The sequence below is a fragment of the Chanos chanos genome, chromosome 4, assembly GCF_902362185.1.
Source record: "Chanos chanos chromosome 4, fChaCha1.1, whole genome shotgun sequence".
Classification (NCBI taxonomy): Eukaryota; Metazoa; Chordata; class Actinopteri; order Gonorynchiformes; family Chanidae; genus Chanos; species Chanos chanos.
In genome coordinates, this window is record NC_044498.1 from 8,166,923 (window position 1) to 8,182,935 (window position 16,013).

General features: G+C 40.0%; 1 protein-coding gene across 1 annotated transcript in view; it reads right to left on the reverse strand.

Moving 5' to 3' along the window:
* The window catches only part of LOC115809301 (pleckstrin homology domain-containing family G member 3), a 46,458-nt gene extending 32,655 nt beyond the window's left edge, over window positions 1-13,803 (reverse strand). Inside the window, exons 1-2 of the mRNA XM_030770897.1 lie at window positions 13,731-13,803; window positions 3,339-3,405 (exon numbers count right to left, since the gene is read on the reverse strand). Of these exons, the coding sequence (XP_030626757.1) occupies window positions 3,339-3,387 (49 nt within the window). The 5' untranslated portion in view covers window positions 3,388-3,405; window positions 13,731-13,803. The remainder of the gene's footprint in view (window positions 1-3,338; window positions 3,406-13,730) is intronic.
* Window positions 13,804-16,013: the final 2,210 nt, after the last annotated feature.

The window sequence follows — 16,013 nt, forward strand, 5'->3', positions numbered from 1 at the left end:
AGGCAACTCTTTGGGGACTGTATAAAGTACAAAACATAGTAGGGTTGCCTCATCAGAAACGAGACAAACAAACAAACAAACAAAGAAACTGTCAGCAAATCAGTTCATAAGCTCCCTGTTTCCTCTAAACAATGGGAACTCTGAGCACTCTGGCACATGTTCACATTAGACACTGCGTTTGGGTATAAAGCAAACCATTTATTAATGGTAACCTCAGACTAACTCTACCAAAGACTTTGTGTCAGACTATAGGATCATTTATTTTTGACTGCCAGAATACATACATGAAATTTCAAAAGAAGTACTTCACACGTTGAGATGAAGCTCTTCTCTGGGACACGGTAAGGAATGTGCATTTTTGCTTGTATATTTCTCTAAAAAAACTGTCGGGTGATGTTAAAGAGCGCAGTTTGTTTAGCTGTGTGTGCTTATACCTGCCTAGGCAGATGAACATGACATAGCCGACAGGCTAAATTCAGCACATGCACAGATGATGTTGATTAATGAGCAATGTCCCTGTCAGATAAATCTTACAAATCTAAATAAGTTCCCATGGAGCAGAGAGACAGTCAGCTCTTCCCATGCCAGGAACCCAGCTTTACAAATTCACGCTAAACGCAAGAGACAGCCTCCAAGCTTTCTCCATTCAGTTCCATCAAGTCCAGCTAATCTGGCTACCTAATCCTTTTACCTGCTTTAGGAAGAGCCACATGCCTATGCAAAAAGCTCCCTGAGCATGCGTTCACCCACATGGGCCCCGTTGCTGTGGAAACAACAAGTCAAAACAATGGGCCGTCTTGTGGGTTTATGTGTTCCAGGGGCATACTTGTGTCGTCACTTTGCCAGCAAGACTTCTGCTGTTGTTGGCTCTATCACACCAAAAACAAGCTCGAAGAACTTCTACCTGTTATAGCTTTTCTAGGTGGTCAAATAGTGGTGACCTGTATAACTGCTGTTTGTTTATCATTCATAACAAGGGAATACAGTGTATGATGAATGGAAATGTTTAATCTAAGCAAATACTGAGAGAATATTGAGTTTACTGACTGGTGGCGTGCAGATGGTTTAATTCCAGTTCTGGATTAGACTGTGTTTTGAACGCTGAACCTCCAGTCGGAGTACAATTTAGTCCAGAGCTGGGTTTAATACTCGTTCTAAGAAACCAAGCTGAGAAATCTCGTCAAATGAAAGGCATCCAAACACTTCACACCAGTGCCAGCTTTGAGTCAAAAAGTCGAAAAATCTAAATTTCTTACACCAGCGTCCAACGTTCATCTGTGAGAAAGAAACACGTGGCGAAGATACAATTTCCTTTGAGAGGCGGGGCTTTACTATAACTGAGAGTGTGAGGTTTACATGAAAGTTCACTGTCAGATGCCAGACACTCTCCACCGCCAAACCCAAGAGCTGTGAGAATGTTCTTTTTCCATTTGTGGAACGACAAGGAGAACTAGACAGTTCTAACCAAGCCAGCATGTTTGGGTTTAACGCATATCAAATTTAATGTACTGTATATGTAATTCACCTCTTTTACTCTCCACTGCATTATTGAGGGAAGTAAAATTGCCCTTCTTTTTTTTGCTCATATGTTTCCTGAGTCCAAAGTTTGAAATTTTCTACTTTGACATGAACCAGACCATCACCATCCTAAGACTGGGATCTGCGTTTGACAAATGCCATGCAGTGTATGAGTGTTTGCTTATTTCGCCGTTGCAAGTGATGGTACGCAAATGATGTCACTGCCTAACAGCTAGCTGGCTGCCCAACAAAAACTACTGTTCTAAAGAGGCCTCCAGGTTATTGGTCAAATATTCAGACCAATGAAAACATTTGTCATTGTTCATTCAGAATCTTTAATGCAGAAATTGGGTAAGATTATACTAGCACATACAGTCTCCAGATTTTTATGTAGGAAGAGTGTTTTTTGGGGAATAGTTACACGGAAACACTACTTCAGAACATTAAGTCAGTAAGATATCTTTGAATCAGTATCAAGAAACTCTCATTTCAGTCATATTTAAAAACTTACAAATTCGACAGGTGATCATTTGTGTTTAACATTACAAATTTCGAAAGTCTGCCCATATAGGATCTACTAAAAGGGTTAAAAACTACAGCGACATTTCCCCTCTGACTGATCCCCAACTAAGAGCACACATACAAAATAGTCATTCCATTACTACTGGAGCGGAAGCACCATGTTACGTCAAAAAGACCTCAGTTTACTTTTCTAGGCTTAGAGACATTCCAACTATCTCTCCAGGCCTGGATCAGAGTTTGGATAGTTTTGACACCTCAGGACTTAGGAGAAAAGCACACTTCACCAAGGTTTAAGGGGCCTTACTTGAACTGGGAACTGAACAAATTTGACCTAATTACAGGATTGTGAGAGAAAAACACATTTGTGCTCATCACTCACTTTCATACATACAGACTTGATTGGGACTGCATAATCTGAGGTTGAGTTCATTATCTAAATATTCATGCTCTTTTAGACCAAACAATCCTGAGCCACACTTGGTCTGTGGATTACCGTCTGAGAGCCCCTGCTCCTGACCTAATTACCTCATGACTCATACACCGACAGACTGTGACACTTTCAAAAATTGAGACAAGTCCTTCATGTGGGTATAAGGAAGTGGTCTGTCACAGGAAACTATACACTGCCCTCTTTCCTGAATGCTTCTGAGTTTGGCTTCTCACCATGAGCATTTCCCCATTGTAAACTCACTGACATCTTCCTCACCTTCAAGGCACCTTCAAGGTTTTGACTGGTTTCACACATGTTTTCTGAAAGATAGCTTACTTGGGCTCTGTAGACTGAATGAAAACAGGAGTCTCTCTACTGTCCAGGGGCAAGGATTATAAAATATTGCTCTGTTGAACAGGCAAGGCCTGAAGAAGCCATTAGACTGCACCAGGCACCAATCTCTTACCACACAGACCCCCTTGATATCCATGACACTGCACACAAAGGTTGGATACCTCTTATGTGAATTCAACTGCTGCAGATGACAGTTCTAATTAAGTATATGGGCGCGCATGTGTACGTGTGTGTGTGTGTGTGTGTGTGAGTGTGTCCACCCCCGTGTGTATGTATGTGTGTGTGTGTGTGTGTGTGTGTATGTATATATCCTTTTTCATTCACCCGTATTCCTGCAAAACCTTTTACTTCAAAAATGCATGATATTTCTGTAACATTACCACCAGTCTTGGCATTTAAATGGATGTTTTGTTTAGCTCTTCAAATGGCTTTTTTCCCCCCATATAAGGCCAGATGTACAGTACCAGTTCTATATCAATGCCAGTAGGAGCAGAGAACAGAAAGAGAGCCTTACCTTCACCCATTGGGAGGTCATTAGACGTGCTGTGAGACCTCTCTGGCATGGCACTCAGGCCTCAGTACTGGAAGACAAAACATGGGACAGGAAGGTTAAATGTTAAAAGGGAAAACATGACAATGATTGTTATATCCCTCTTAGATCTCATGCCGATTCATTTGCTTAGCATGTCAAAATTCAAATATCACTAATCCTGACTTCAAATATTTTTCCTTGCTCCTGTTATAATTTCAGGGAAAATCTTTTGTGGTAATCCAGTGCTTTCCTGTTAAAAAAAACATGGCTTTAAGATGTTGTTTACCACAGTTCAAAACAGTACCCATTACTCTAGAATAAACCTGAATAAAATATTTTCAGACATCTCACCAATGCGTGAGAAATGTAAAATACAGGAGGGTACGCTACCTCATCGGTTCTTCACTTGTGCCATGTTTCACAACCGCTAGAGTCATACATTTGTTTATCTTTCACTAGCATTAAATCATAACACAATCTTTCGCCAGCATGAAATCATAGCACAAGATTCAATGACTGCCATAAAAAATATTGATAATAATAACGTTGCTTAGCAGTTGCATTACTACAATTTGTAAACAAAAAAAAAATAGGGGGGGGGGGTATTATACATATATATATATTTTTTTTATTGCATATATTTTTATGTGCAAAGTAACAGTTTCTACCCTCTTTTTTTGAGGTTAGATGCTGTTGGTTTTGCAAATGCAAATCAGTCCAACATGCCTGGAACTATCAGTGTGCATAAGAGCTGCTGAGAAACGTTCATTTTTTCAGAGCTGTCAGATGAACTCTCTTTACTGTTCAAGCTGCAAATGACCAGCTGAATTAGAACTTGGCAAACAATGCACCTTTACAACTGAGCCAATTTCCTGTCTTTTGGGGCACACCATAAAATCGAGGAAACAGTTGGTCTCCACACCTAAGTTTCCATGGGAACAAATTCCCATGTCACCCATTTACTTTGTCATTAGATCATCATTAAGGTGTGATCGTGCATTTGACCTGGTCAGCAGATTATCAGGTACCTTTTGTTCATCCTGTTCTCTCTGTACTCGCCAGGCCATTAAACAGCTGAACACAGAGTCAACACGGAGTTAAAAAGGTTCTGAGAAGCTAGGATTATGTAGAGAACGTTCTACCTCTTGTGTCTTGCAGCTGAACCCATGAAACCCATGTTCATCTTTCCTGGCTTGCAAAGGATGAGGCAATCTGTATTAAAGATGACCGAGGTGCTCGAACTAAAATCGATGAAAAGCCTTCCAGAAATGCTAACACTTCACTGTAGTGTTAGGATAGGTGCTCCAAACAAAGAGTCTGAGACTTTAATCCTCCTGTTATATCTACTGATGGAATAAATTCTGCATTCCTCTGAAAGAATGTTCCCCATTAATGCATCAAGAATTTTCATTGTTGTTCATTAGTCTCTGGTTGAAATCCTGTTCTCTGGGGTTAGAAAACAAAGGGACAAGCGGAGGCAGGTTATGGGTGAGGAGTAGAAAATGGGCGAGCACTACTGAGACTTTCTTTTCAAAAGAAAGAACTGACTGGCCTCCTATTTCATCAGGCACCGTACAAAACATACAAAACTGGCCTTTGTTAGCACTATCAGGATAACAAAGGTTAACAGACACTGAGAGGGATAAGTGAATCTAAGAATCCAGCCTCTGACCACACCAGTTCATTGTGTTGTTGACTCCAAGAAAGCTGCAATATGGTTTTCATATTACCTGGGGCTTTGACTTGAACGGATGTAGTCGGGAAAACAAAGATTCTGAAAACCATCCACCACATGTTGCTCAATTGTTACTTCCTGTGACAGACACAGTTCCGTCACCTTGGCCTGATATTATCTACTCTGGTCCCCTACAGAAACTGGTGCACTCAAATGTGCAAAGAACACTCAGTCACACTGCCACTGAAACCTGCTCTGTTCTGGATGGTCCTTGGAGTGTAGAGATGCGTGGTGATTACATCGACCCTACTGCACAGTCTTAATTTCCTAGGCACTTAAGCATGAATATATGTACACATGGGTATGAGTATTCATTTTTGCCTTTCACCCCCTCCATTCTTACCATTACTGCAAAGTTCAGTGTGATTTCTGCCTGTTACCATAATGAGTGTGTAAATCACAGTTTCCAAAAGAAAAATCCCCTACAGAGACAGAAATAACACCTTCAAAGCATCATATGCTGGTGCTGAGTCAAAAAAAGGAGCAAAGATATTCATCAGCTCGAAACATTATGATGCTCATAACAGGGAATTTGAGAAAGGAAAGAGATCGAACCAAGTGTCAACGTATGTATGTGATTACGTACATGATTTAACAACGGTGGAGAATTTGCTGTTATATTCTCTGATTCATGTCTATCTGACTGGTGACTTAAACCACTGAACCACTGAATATGTTATGTAAAGTCTTGATTCAAAACACAGATGGTCGGGGCACAGGTGGATTAACATTCTTTAGAGTCCATTTAAGTCTGTGCATGTTCACTCATAACCAAAAGCAGTGATGAATCATACCCCATTGGCATTTTGGGGTAATACATGGCTGCTGAGTACTATCATATAATCAGTAAGTAATGTAAAAGGTACAGTGTGTCATGCGATACTTGCATGCTTTAACTGAGTGGATGATTACCACAGCTTCTATGAAAATGCTGACATTTGAAACAACAACGAATAATGTTATAATGGAATATACGAGTCCGCATAAACAAATAAAGTAAATCTAATCCTTAAGCTTCTCTAAGTGGGAACTTGTTTTTCTTAAGTTGTAAGGAGTCACGCACTGATCTGAAAAAGGTTAGAGCAGTCAGTTGTCATTTTGCAGATGTCATGTGTTTTTTTTTTCTGTTGAAAAAGCATGATGTTACCATTTTCCAGATTTAGTTTTATTGTTTTGATTTTCTAAAAGAAACAATTTCAATTACTGATGCTTGAGTTTCATTTTCTTGCAGTCATTTTCTTGAAGAAGAGTCTCAAGTGTAGGTCTATCGATGTTTCACATTCACAGTATTTCACCCGCTGTCATGGGGAAGAGCCTTAAAACAACTCATACATATCTGTATGTTTAAATTAAAAAGACAGATCAGCTTCAGTTCTTTGTTGGTCCAATTTTCTTTGAGGTGGAACCACGATAGAAACTGAGCCCCGGCTCAAAAACGTAGATACAAACCGGACCGTGAGTGGGGCAAACCTTTACATTCCCGATATCTATGAATAATTACACTTAGAGACGCAGCGTCCCTAATTCCATTTGTGGGCAATGTTTAGGAGAATGAATCTCTGTGTTCACGTTACCATATACTTTAAACTAGACTGCGACTGTACATCACTGGACGGAATGGCTCATGTGATGTCTTGATGTAAAAATATTTGCTGTAGCAAAGAGGGAGTGAGCATAGAGTTTGCTTAAAGGAAAGAGCCCTAGGACTACACATTCAACGTTGCTATGATTAACTCTCACATTAAACACTGTTATGACATTTATCCACATGATGATAGCCTGCGGGCATACAGAATGCTCTGGCAGTATTGAATTAACTCTATTGCTCCTCTAAGAACTATGTCATCTCTAAATAGGCCATGAATCCAAATAAAGGTGCAGTTTTTATAGAGGCTTAAGGGTTTTTTCCGCCGTTCCAACCTGGTGTATGTGACTGGCAAAAAGTCAAATGTGAAAATAAGTGAATTTCAAAGAAAGTACATAAAAGGACAAGAGGTCAAAAGGTGTGCTACAGTACCATCAATATCCAAAGCTCTTGGCCATTAACAGTTCTACCAGGTGATGACTGTGAGTTGGATTTGGAAACTTAGTCATCCTGTGTTATGTAACTTTGAGTGGAGTATGATCTCATTAACAAAGCAACCCCTTTGTCCTAAAAACTGAAGTAACATTTTGCTAAAGCTGAAAACATTTGTCTTTGGAGGCAGACCCATTGTTCTTGGTACACAGACCTGCACTAAAACACACACACACACACACACACACACACACACAGACACACACAGACACACACACTTTACCATACAAAACATACAGTTAAGAAAGCAAAGCACAACATATGTATGACTGGCAGTTTTTTACAATAAAAAAATAAACAACAACAACAACAAAAACCCAACAGCAACAACAACAAGAAAACAGAAACATTAAGGAAACTTTTCAGTTAAGAGTAGTGTTAGGATGGATGCGGTCAACTTGTGGTTAGTTTGCCTCACACACAAACATACTTGTCCACTGTCCTCCCCTCAGTCAAATAAAGCTACGACTGAAGCCACGCCTCCCTCTGTTTTCAAACAAGCCACTAATTATTGAGAGGCGAGCTCAAGGAACCAGCAACCATTCTCAGTATGGCATTAAGGTAGGACACTGAATTAGGCTACTGAGCATTGGAAGCACAGATTCTGCGAGAAATTCATCCTTAAACCACGGATCTTTCAGGTCACTCACCACCATGCTGAAGGTTCTGCTCCAGCTTTGGTAAGAGAAAAGCTCTTCTCCTGTCAAAGTCTCTGGCGACAGAGTAGATGTATCACAGATTTGGTCACATGGAGGGGTGAGAGATAGGCAACACAGCTGGAGAGAGCCACAATGAACAAACAGTCTTTAACAGTCCAATGCCTGGTCACATGACCCTAGCAGAGTACAGGGATACAAGAGTCTCCATTCTGACCCTCAGCTCTGTGATTTTCAAGCAAATCATTCAGACACACAGATTTATGCATATTAACAAGAACCCTTCATGCATGTACACACGCTCGTGTACACACGGACACAGTTATAAAGAGGTTTCATGGTGCTCCATTGGCGGCTGTTGTGAAATAGCCTATTCCACGTTTCCCGAAGCTAACATTTCTTTTCTTTTAAAGGAAACAATAAAAAAAAAAAAAACTCTTGGAAACCAATACAGGAAACGGTAAAACTCTGAACTGAAAAGCAAACTCTTCCTGGAAATGGAAAATTAAGTGGCACAGATGTAACTTTTCTCTGAAAGAGCAAAACGTAGGCAGGACACAGAGTTTTGGAATGGCCCCATTCAAACAGCATGACTTTTGCTTTGTGCTGCTTCAGGCTGAAAGGCAGCTTGCTGAGCATAAAGGAAAAATGTTTGATGTCATTCATGATGTCACTAAAAACAGACAGGGCAGTAGAGACACGCCCAGAGCCAGGGCACAGGCCAGCCTGCAACTCCATGTTCTAAAGAAGGGATTAACAACCTAGTGAATCAGATGTGTTAATCACCTACTTATTGCTAACATTTTCCATGCTCGGACTGTCAAAAAGGAGTAAGCCAGTAGAGCAGTGCTTTATGTCTTGGCTGTCAGACCCAGGAACAGACCCCTCTGGCTGTCCGACACAGATGGAATTCAAGGACAAGTTTCAATAAACCCTCTCTTGTCCATAGTGATCTACTAATGGGAGAAACAGTAAGAGTGGCCAGATTTTGCAGTAAGGAGTGAGATTATTAAACAGCACTTTAAGCAGTGTTACATGAAGTTCGATTGTTTATAATATGTCACACGGATTCAGAGTTGGACTAAATCCAGTATATCAGAGCTAATGCTAACATATTTAGGCTACTGCATACTAGTGTAGCAGTAGTTGCTAAGCCACATTTCACAGATTTTTCAAATAAATGCCCTGATTTAGAGCAGCTTTGAAGTTTGTGAGAAGCAAAGTTTAGAGAGCAGATGAGTCAGGAAAACAGAGATTTTGCTATCCATGTTTCTGATAGTCTTCCAATTTCTAAGTCAGGTTATTTAGGCCCAGACTTTTAGCATAATTGTTTTGCCAGTACACATTCCTATTTTGTTTGACAGACAGCAAGTAAGGCAGAGATTTGATGGTATTTATATTTCCTTACATTAAAGACATTCAGAGTGAGATCATTCATATCACAATAACCATCTTGGAACAAAAATTGGAGAAATTGTCCGGTAGGTCCCTGAGGTGTTGGAAACCAGCTAAAAAAAGGACTAATCTGGCATCTCCACCCTAGTGGTCTTGGACAGTTTTCCAGTAAAAGAGGAAACACAAGCTAAAATAGGTGCCTAAACCATCAGTTAACAGAGGCCCCAGGGACACTAAGAATGACACAGTTACTTGATTGCTGTAAATGTCAAATTAGCCTACATGCTATTTGTAAACAACCACTGAAATGGTATAGACACTTAGACATGCTTGGAAGAAACTGTGAGTTGACCAGGTACCTAACCCTGTTTCCCAACTAAAAATGATTAAAAATGAGAGACAGGCTTCGCATGGAGGAAGTGTGCGTTAGGTAACTCAGGTGACTGCTTTGTTCAAGATTACACCAACATGAGGGTAACTTGGCAACTGAGTGGAGAAAAAATAATAACAACTGTCCGCCATTTCTGGCAGAGACACTTAAAACACTAAATCAGACTTTACAGTCAAAACATTTCCTCATCTCAAAACTAGATTCTCCTTTTAATTCCACGCTTTAGGCCTGAATTATAGGAATTTACATTGTTAATTACAAGCTGAGCTGCTGTGCCAGTTAGATGCTAAAGAAAATCATAAACCCCCCCCTTATGCTTTATTACAAATGTCATCTACATCTCCCTCTGTAAATGAAGCCCCAAAACTTTACCCCCTTGTTGTAACATTAATAGATTGCGGGGCAAGGTACACTGGTACCTTAGTTAAATTAAAACTGATAAAAAGCTATTCATGCACAAATATCAAGGAAGGAATTGTTTACCCACAAGGCAAATAGTAGCACCCGAATGTGGACTCAAGCAAATTAGTGCACACTGAGGATCATTTGTTCAAGGCCAGTGGTATTTACAAAGTACAACTGACAAACACACTGTACGCTTGATAGAAATCCAGAGATCCTCCACACTTGAAAAGATCTTTGATCGTAAGACAGCTGAACAACACAAACAGCTGAAATTTTCTCTGCTGATATTTCTTCGCCTTCAAAACCATGTCACTGGTGCAAGCTCCCTCTTGATCCAAAGCCAATGAAAATCCAATCAGTAAAACCACTAACGAGATATCTGCTATAATATAGCCTAGCACATGCCCTAACTAAGATATGTAACATCACCAAAAAGGGAAAAGAAGAAAGAAAGAATTGCTTTCAAAGAATGAGTGTACCACAGAAACGAAAGGTTTGTTAATCGCTCTAACCATTTCCAGACCCTGACGCAAGCACCTGGTTCAATGACTCCACAGTAGTCCTTCCACAGCTAAATCAAATCTTCCTACAGTCATGCTGCAGGAGTTAGCTTTGACTGCAGGACTTGTCTTACAGTAAAGACATAGACCGGTCACGTGCAGTTCAGGGAGATCCCCTACAAATCTTGAACAGGTTCTCATGGGAATCTCAAACAGGTCTTTATGAGTCCTGGGCTTTTATACATCAAGGGCTGTAGTAAACTCTTGAGGCAACTTTACCCAGATCTCGCTGATGGAAGAGGGTAATTTGGTCATTATGCTTTAGTCCATCAGAGAGTAATCTGGTCAGTGGCCAGTTTTCTTGGTTCCAGTGAACTAAACAATCAAGCTGTCCAAACTGCCCTGCAGTTTGTTTGCGTGCTTTTCATTTACGTTGCCTGTAGAAAATCTCCACCCTCTTGAAAACTTTTTTTTTTCTCTCACATTTTGTTTTGTCAGTGTGTCAACAACAAACAAAGAACTGCAACTCCTTGCAATGAGAAAAAAGGAGAAACATTCATGAAATCTTTTTGATATTCCGGTGAGAGTTCTCTGACACTCTTTATCACTGAAAACCGTATAATAATGTACAACTGAGTGAACTATCATTCTGAACAAGGATCATTGTTCGTGCACTTCTAGAAAGTTCAATTGCATAATTTACTCACAAAGACAAGTTTCAGAAAGAGAAAAGACAGAGTATTTTATAAAATTTTATCAATGCATATAAGGGGTAGCCTTTCTATTCATGTCCATCAATAGTCCAGATCTGTGAACATACACGCATACGCTGAATAGCTAACTATCCGTATGAAAATTAGGAATCTGTGGCATGTGAGAAAGCTTTAGACAGCATCAGTGATGGATTTCAAAGTCCCTCTGCTTTTACAGGCCAAACATAACTCAGGCCCCACAATTATGACTGCTTCTTGAGCTCTCGCTCCTTCTAAGCAATTTCCAACTATTTTATGGATCAGTTCCCTGCCCCTCTTTCTCTCTCTCTCTCTCTCTCTGTCTGTCTGTCTCTGTCTCTCCCTCTCTCTCTTGCCAAGCCTCTATGTTTTAATGAGAAAATCAACTTGAAGTACTTTATAACTACGACATCAAGCTTTTCAGAAATATGCACTAGTTACTTGCCAGAAAGGGGGGTTCTATTACAGACTGTTAGCCTGTGGATTCTCTCTGCAGGGTGGTCCTTATCTGTCCAAAATCAGGAAATGGAAGCAGTGCAGCACCCCCGGAGCCTTGCAAAGCCACAGGCAAGCCTGGGAGAGGAACTGGGTGTGACTCACAATCCAGTCTAGGTCTGGGCACCCTTCCATATAAGTTCCATTGTTAAGAGCTTCCCAATTTTCTCACCACCGAAAACTATTTCCTACAAAGAACTGTCAGCGAGGGAGGGAAAACCATGAGAGAAGGAGAGAGGTCGAAGACTCCTGCCTAAACCATGATGTGTTCTCATACATTTCTGTGAATCACTCTTTCACTATCTGCATCATGACCTCCTACTCTCTCATTGTCTTATGTTATACATGAACATATTATATCATCAAGGACATGTACTGACAAGAATGATAAACCAGCTGGCAAGATCTTTATTTTCATAGAGATATAGTGTCAGTTGATTGAAACATTCCTCAGAGCTTAGGTCAACAAAACAGATCTTTCACAATTTTCTGCCTTAAGTGGTACATCACTGAGAGAGAAAAAAAAACTCTCACTGGAAAATACTGGATTAAGCAATCTCATCTTCATTTTTATTATTCAACATGACATTTCAAATAACGTCTGCTGAAAGTTTTACGGTGGTCTGATCTTCAAAGGCAGGCACAATGGACATACACCAAAAGGCTGTCATTGTTGACACTGACTGATAATTCAGTTTTGGTTGAGATAAACAGTAAGCACGGTTTAGCTTTACCTGCTAGAACGCTTACTCAAGTCTGTGGTCACTCACTGAGCCAATAATCAGACATTGTTAATAATTTACAACTTAAAAACAGCTGATTAGTTGTTCAGGCCTAAACATGGCAAAGCTGCAGCTGACCATTGTAATCAAAACTGAAGTATAGCTCTTTGTGTACTGGTAGTAAAGGGCTTAATAATGTCTTAAAAGGAGCGAAGTAATGGGAGGAGTCATTATTATTCATAAAAAATGCACAAAAAATGCAGTCGAATCAGCTCTTTAAAAATGAGAAAAACTACAACCTTTGCGTCATTATGACATACGTAAGACAAGGACCAGACAATGCTCAGTAAAGAACAGGGAGGTGTAACCCGTTTCGTACACACCCTTGAGCGATCAAATTTGGGTCCAAACAAAATTCCGAAAGCACAAAAGTCAACAGAAAGTGCAGGAAGTCAGCGTAGCAAACCAAGTGTTTATGTTAATGAATCACTCTGAAACTAGGAGAACCTGACCTGACCAAACTTTTTTTTTTTTTTTTTGTCAAATGATGGAAATCAGTACAGTTTCCTCACGTTTTAGGGGTGTCTGATTCTACAACTACTCAAACCAGTTTCTCTGCTTAAGGTTTGTTGCCTTTTGGTGAGACAGACCCAGGTGAAGCTGCATGATAAATGGCACATGTATAAATCAATGGCACAACTGGTCTGGAATATATGGGCTAAGACGTTTTGTTTTTAAATCTGTCTTTACATTACATCGATTCCGTTATAGCATTTCCTACTGTATGTAAACTGAAACAGCGTTGCTCAATGAATCTATAGTATGGCATGGCATCACACAAACACACACACACACACACACACACACCTTTTTTCATGTCACCGCTTGAAGAGAAAAAGAGGAAAAACTTGTGTCGCCTAATGCATATCCTCAGTATCACGATGAACAAAGTGTCTTTTCTCAATGCAAAAAACTAAAACTATGATGACAATTGACAAGCTGCAAGCATTCACTTAAACAATTCTCATCACAATCTTTTCCCAAACACATCAGATATAACGTTTTTTCCTTAAACTCTCCGAAGTCCCGCTTCATAACAACTATACCATAACATCCAAAACATCTTCTCAAAAATAATGTGACAACATATTCGCTTCACTGCGTATAAGCATCTATTATACTTGATGTAGCGATTTAGTGGCAAATGACTGGACTCACATCTTTACTTTTTCATGATACAACAAAGTCAACGATTCGTTCGACTTACCAACACAAAGTTTAGAAAACTTAGGCGAGGGCGTTCAAACGGTGTCAGTTGGGTTTTGGTTTTTCAGTTTCATTCATTTAATTCTCACGATCGTCACAGCCTGACTACTGAAACGTCAGATGAGCAATTACAATCCTCTTCGCACAACTCGTTTAAAAGGGTGTATAAACTGACAGGCACTCTCGCTGGTTTTTTCCGTGCTTCGCCTAACAGCCTTTTTTGAAATTGCCCTCTGCGCCTGCGCCTAGGAGGAACGGTATTTATTTGCAGATTATCGGGAAGATACCGCACAAATCCTCAAAAGTTATGTATTAGATAAGAAAACACATTTATTAATAAGTAAATTAATACGTTTATTTATTTATTTAGGCTACCTCACCCTTATTGATAAACAGTTAACATGCGTGCTGTGCTTGGCATACTTTTCTCACCCTCGGAAATAAAATCCTCGCAGATAAAACTAGTGGAATTTTCAGATGATGATATAGTGATGTGTTTCCAAGTTCTTTTTAGTGAGGCTGATGGTTTTCCCCGTTTTGTTGATGTATAACGTAGATACCATACAAGTTTGCCCCTCTGGACTGGTATTTTTACCTTTTTTTTCACACATTAGTGGCGTTCTATTCTAACTCGACAGGCGGCGCCAATGGTAAAAACTAAATACAGATGTTCCTTTGGGGACACGTTACTGCTCTTAGAGAGCTGTGAGCTAGATTCCGATAGACTTCGTGGATGGTATCATGGAGGACACATATAGAGATTTCTTGATTTCTCTGGCTTCATACATCCACTTATTTTGAATTTGGTTTGGTCTAATGCATCTAATTTCATTTCATCTCAGCAAAATGTTTTGTAATAAAAGATTTCTGTTTATGTCTGTTTCTGGATTTCTCTGATGTGTCCTTCACCCATTCTTTTAAAAGCACACTGGTTTGAAAGACAGAGGCACTGTCAACTCTTTCTACTATGTGCTCTCTCTCTCTCTCTCTCTCTCTCTTTCTCTCTCTCTCTCTCTCTCTCTCTCACTCACTCACGCACTTTTAAATACTGTCTGATCTGGCCGTTGGAGGAAGTAGAGGGTGAGCACTAGAGTTGGACAAGACTGATGTACACAACTGCTCAGTAAGACTGACTCACCCGTCACAGTCTGGTTTCCTGTGTGGGTACATAAATGTGACTCTCAGGGTGTGTGACAACACGCTTCTTGTCACATTTGATAAAAGATCTTATCATTCGGGACATTTTTTTTTTTTCAGCGGGACATCCGTTGTGTTTACCACAATAAATGTGTATTGACAGAAAACGGTAATGGCAGAAAACGCTGTTTGAGGCGTCCTTCACAGCGCTTAAAACAGCGAAGTTCAAATTAATGACGCCCCCCGCTCCTCCCCCTGGGATTCCCCTGGGATAATAAGAAGCTGAAAATCAAGAATGTCCAGTAGAAATGTACCTGTCTCTGCTCCTTATGGGCAGTCCTCATGTCTGTCTGACTTAGCGCTATCCGGTTAGGTAGGAAATTCATTTCATTATATTCCTACCTGCGTCGTTTCTTTGCTCTTTGCTCTTATTGTTCTCACGTTGCTTCATTTAGCACGCGCTTCCTCCTTATTCACACTGTTTGGTGTAGTGATGATGACATGTCTTCAGTGTTATTTTACAGTGTGTTTATTTTGTGCCCATGTTGTGTTTTCTATGTTTGCATTTATTGATTGTGTTGTCTGTCAAGTGTTGTCTTTCGAAATTTGTTTGAATTTGCTGACTGAGTATTTTCTGTTTGTTTTGTATGTCTGTTGTCCACCCCTTTTGTTAATGTGCTTTTCTGTCTTGTTTACAGGGTCCGTATTTGTGTTTGTGTTACTGGTGTCAGCGTGCTATTATTTGTTATCAGTACATTGTTTCGTAAAGAAATACCGACCCAGTCTTCCGAAACAACAGCGTTCAGCAGGTCTCTACATGTAATAATTTCTGAGAATCAGTCTCAACAACACAGCAACCAACTGCCATGTCAGTTCATGCCAAACTACTGTTCCATCAGTCCTTCCCACAACACGCTCATCATAGCAACAGGGCGTGTTTGGATGGTACACACACACACACACACACACACACATACACACTATACATTCAGATGTGTCTCTGGTGATCCCAATAAAGCAGAACTGTGATGTAATCTTGAATTTTTATTTTATTTATTTATTTATTTATTTTTAATCCTGTATGTTCCCACAGACATAAAACAACTATACATGATGAGTTAGTACACAGGGAAGTATTTTGGAGGTT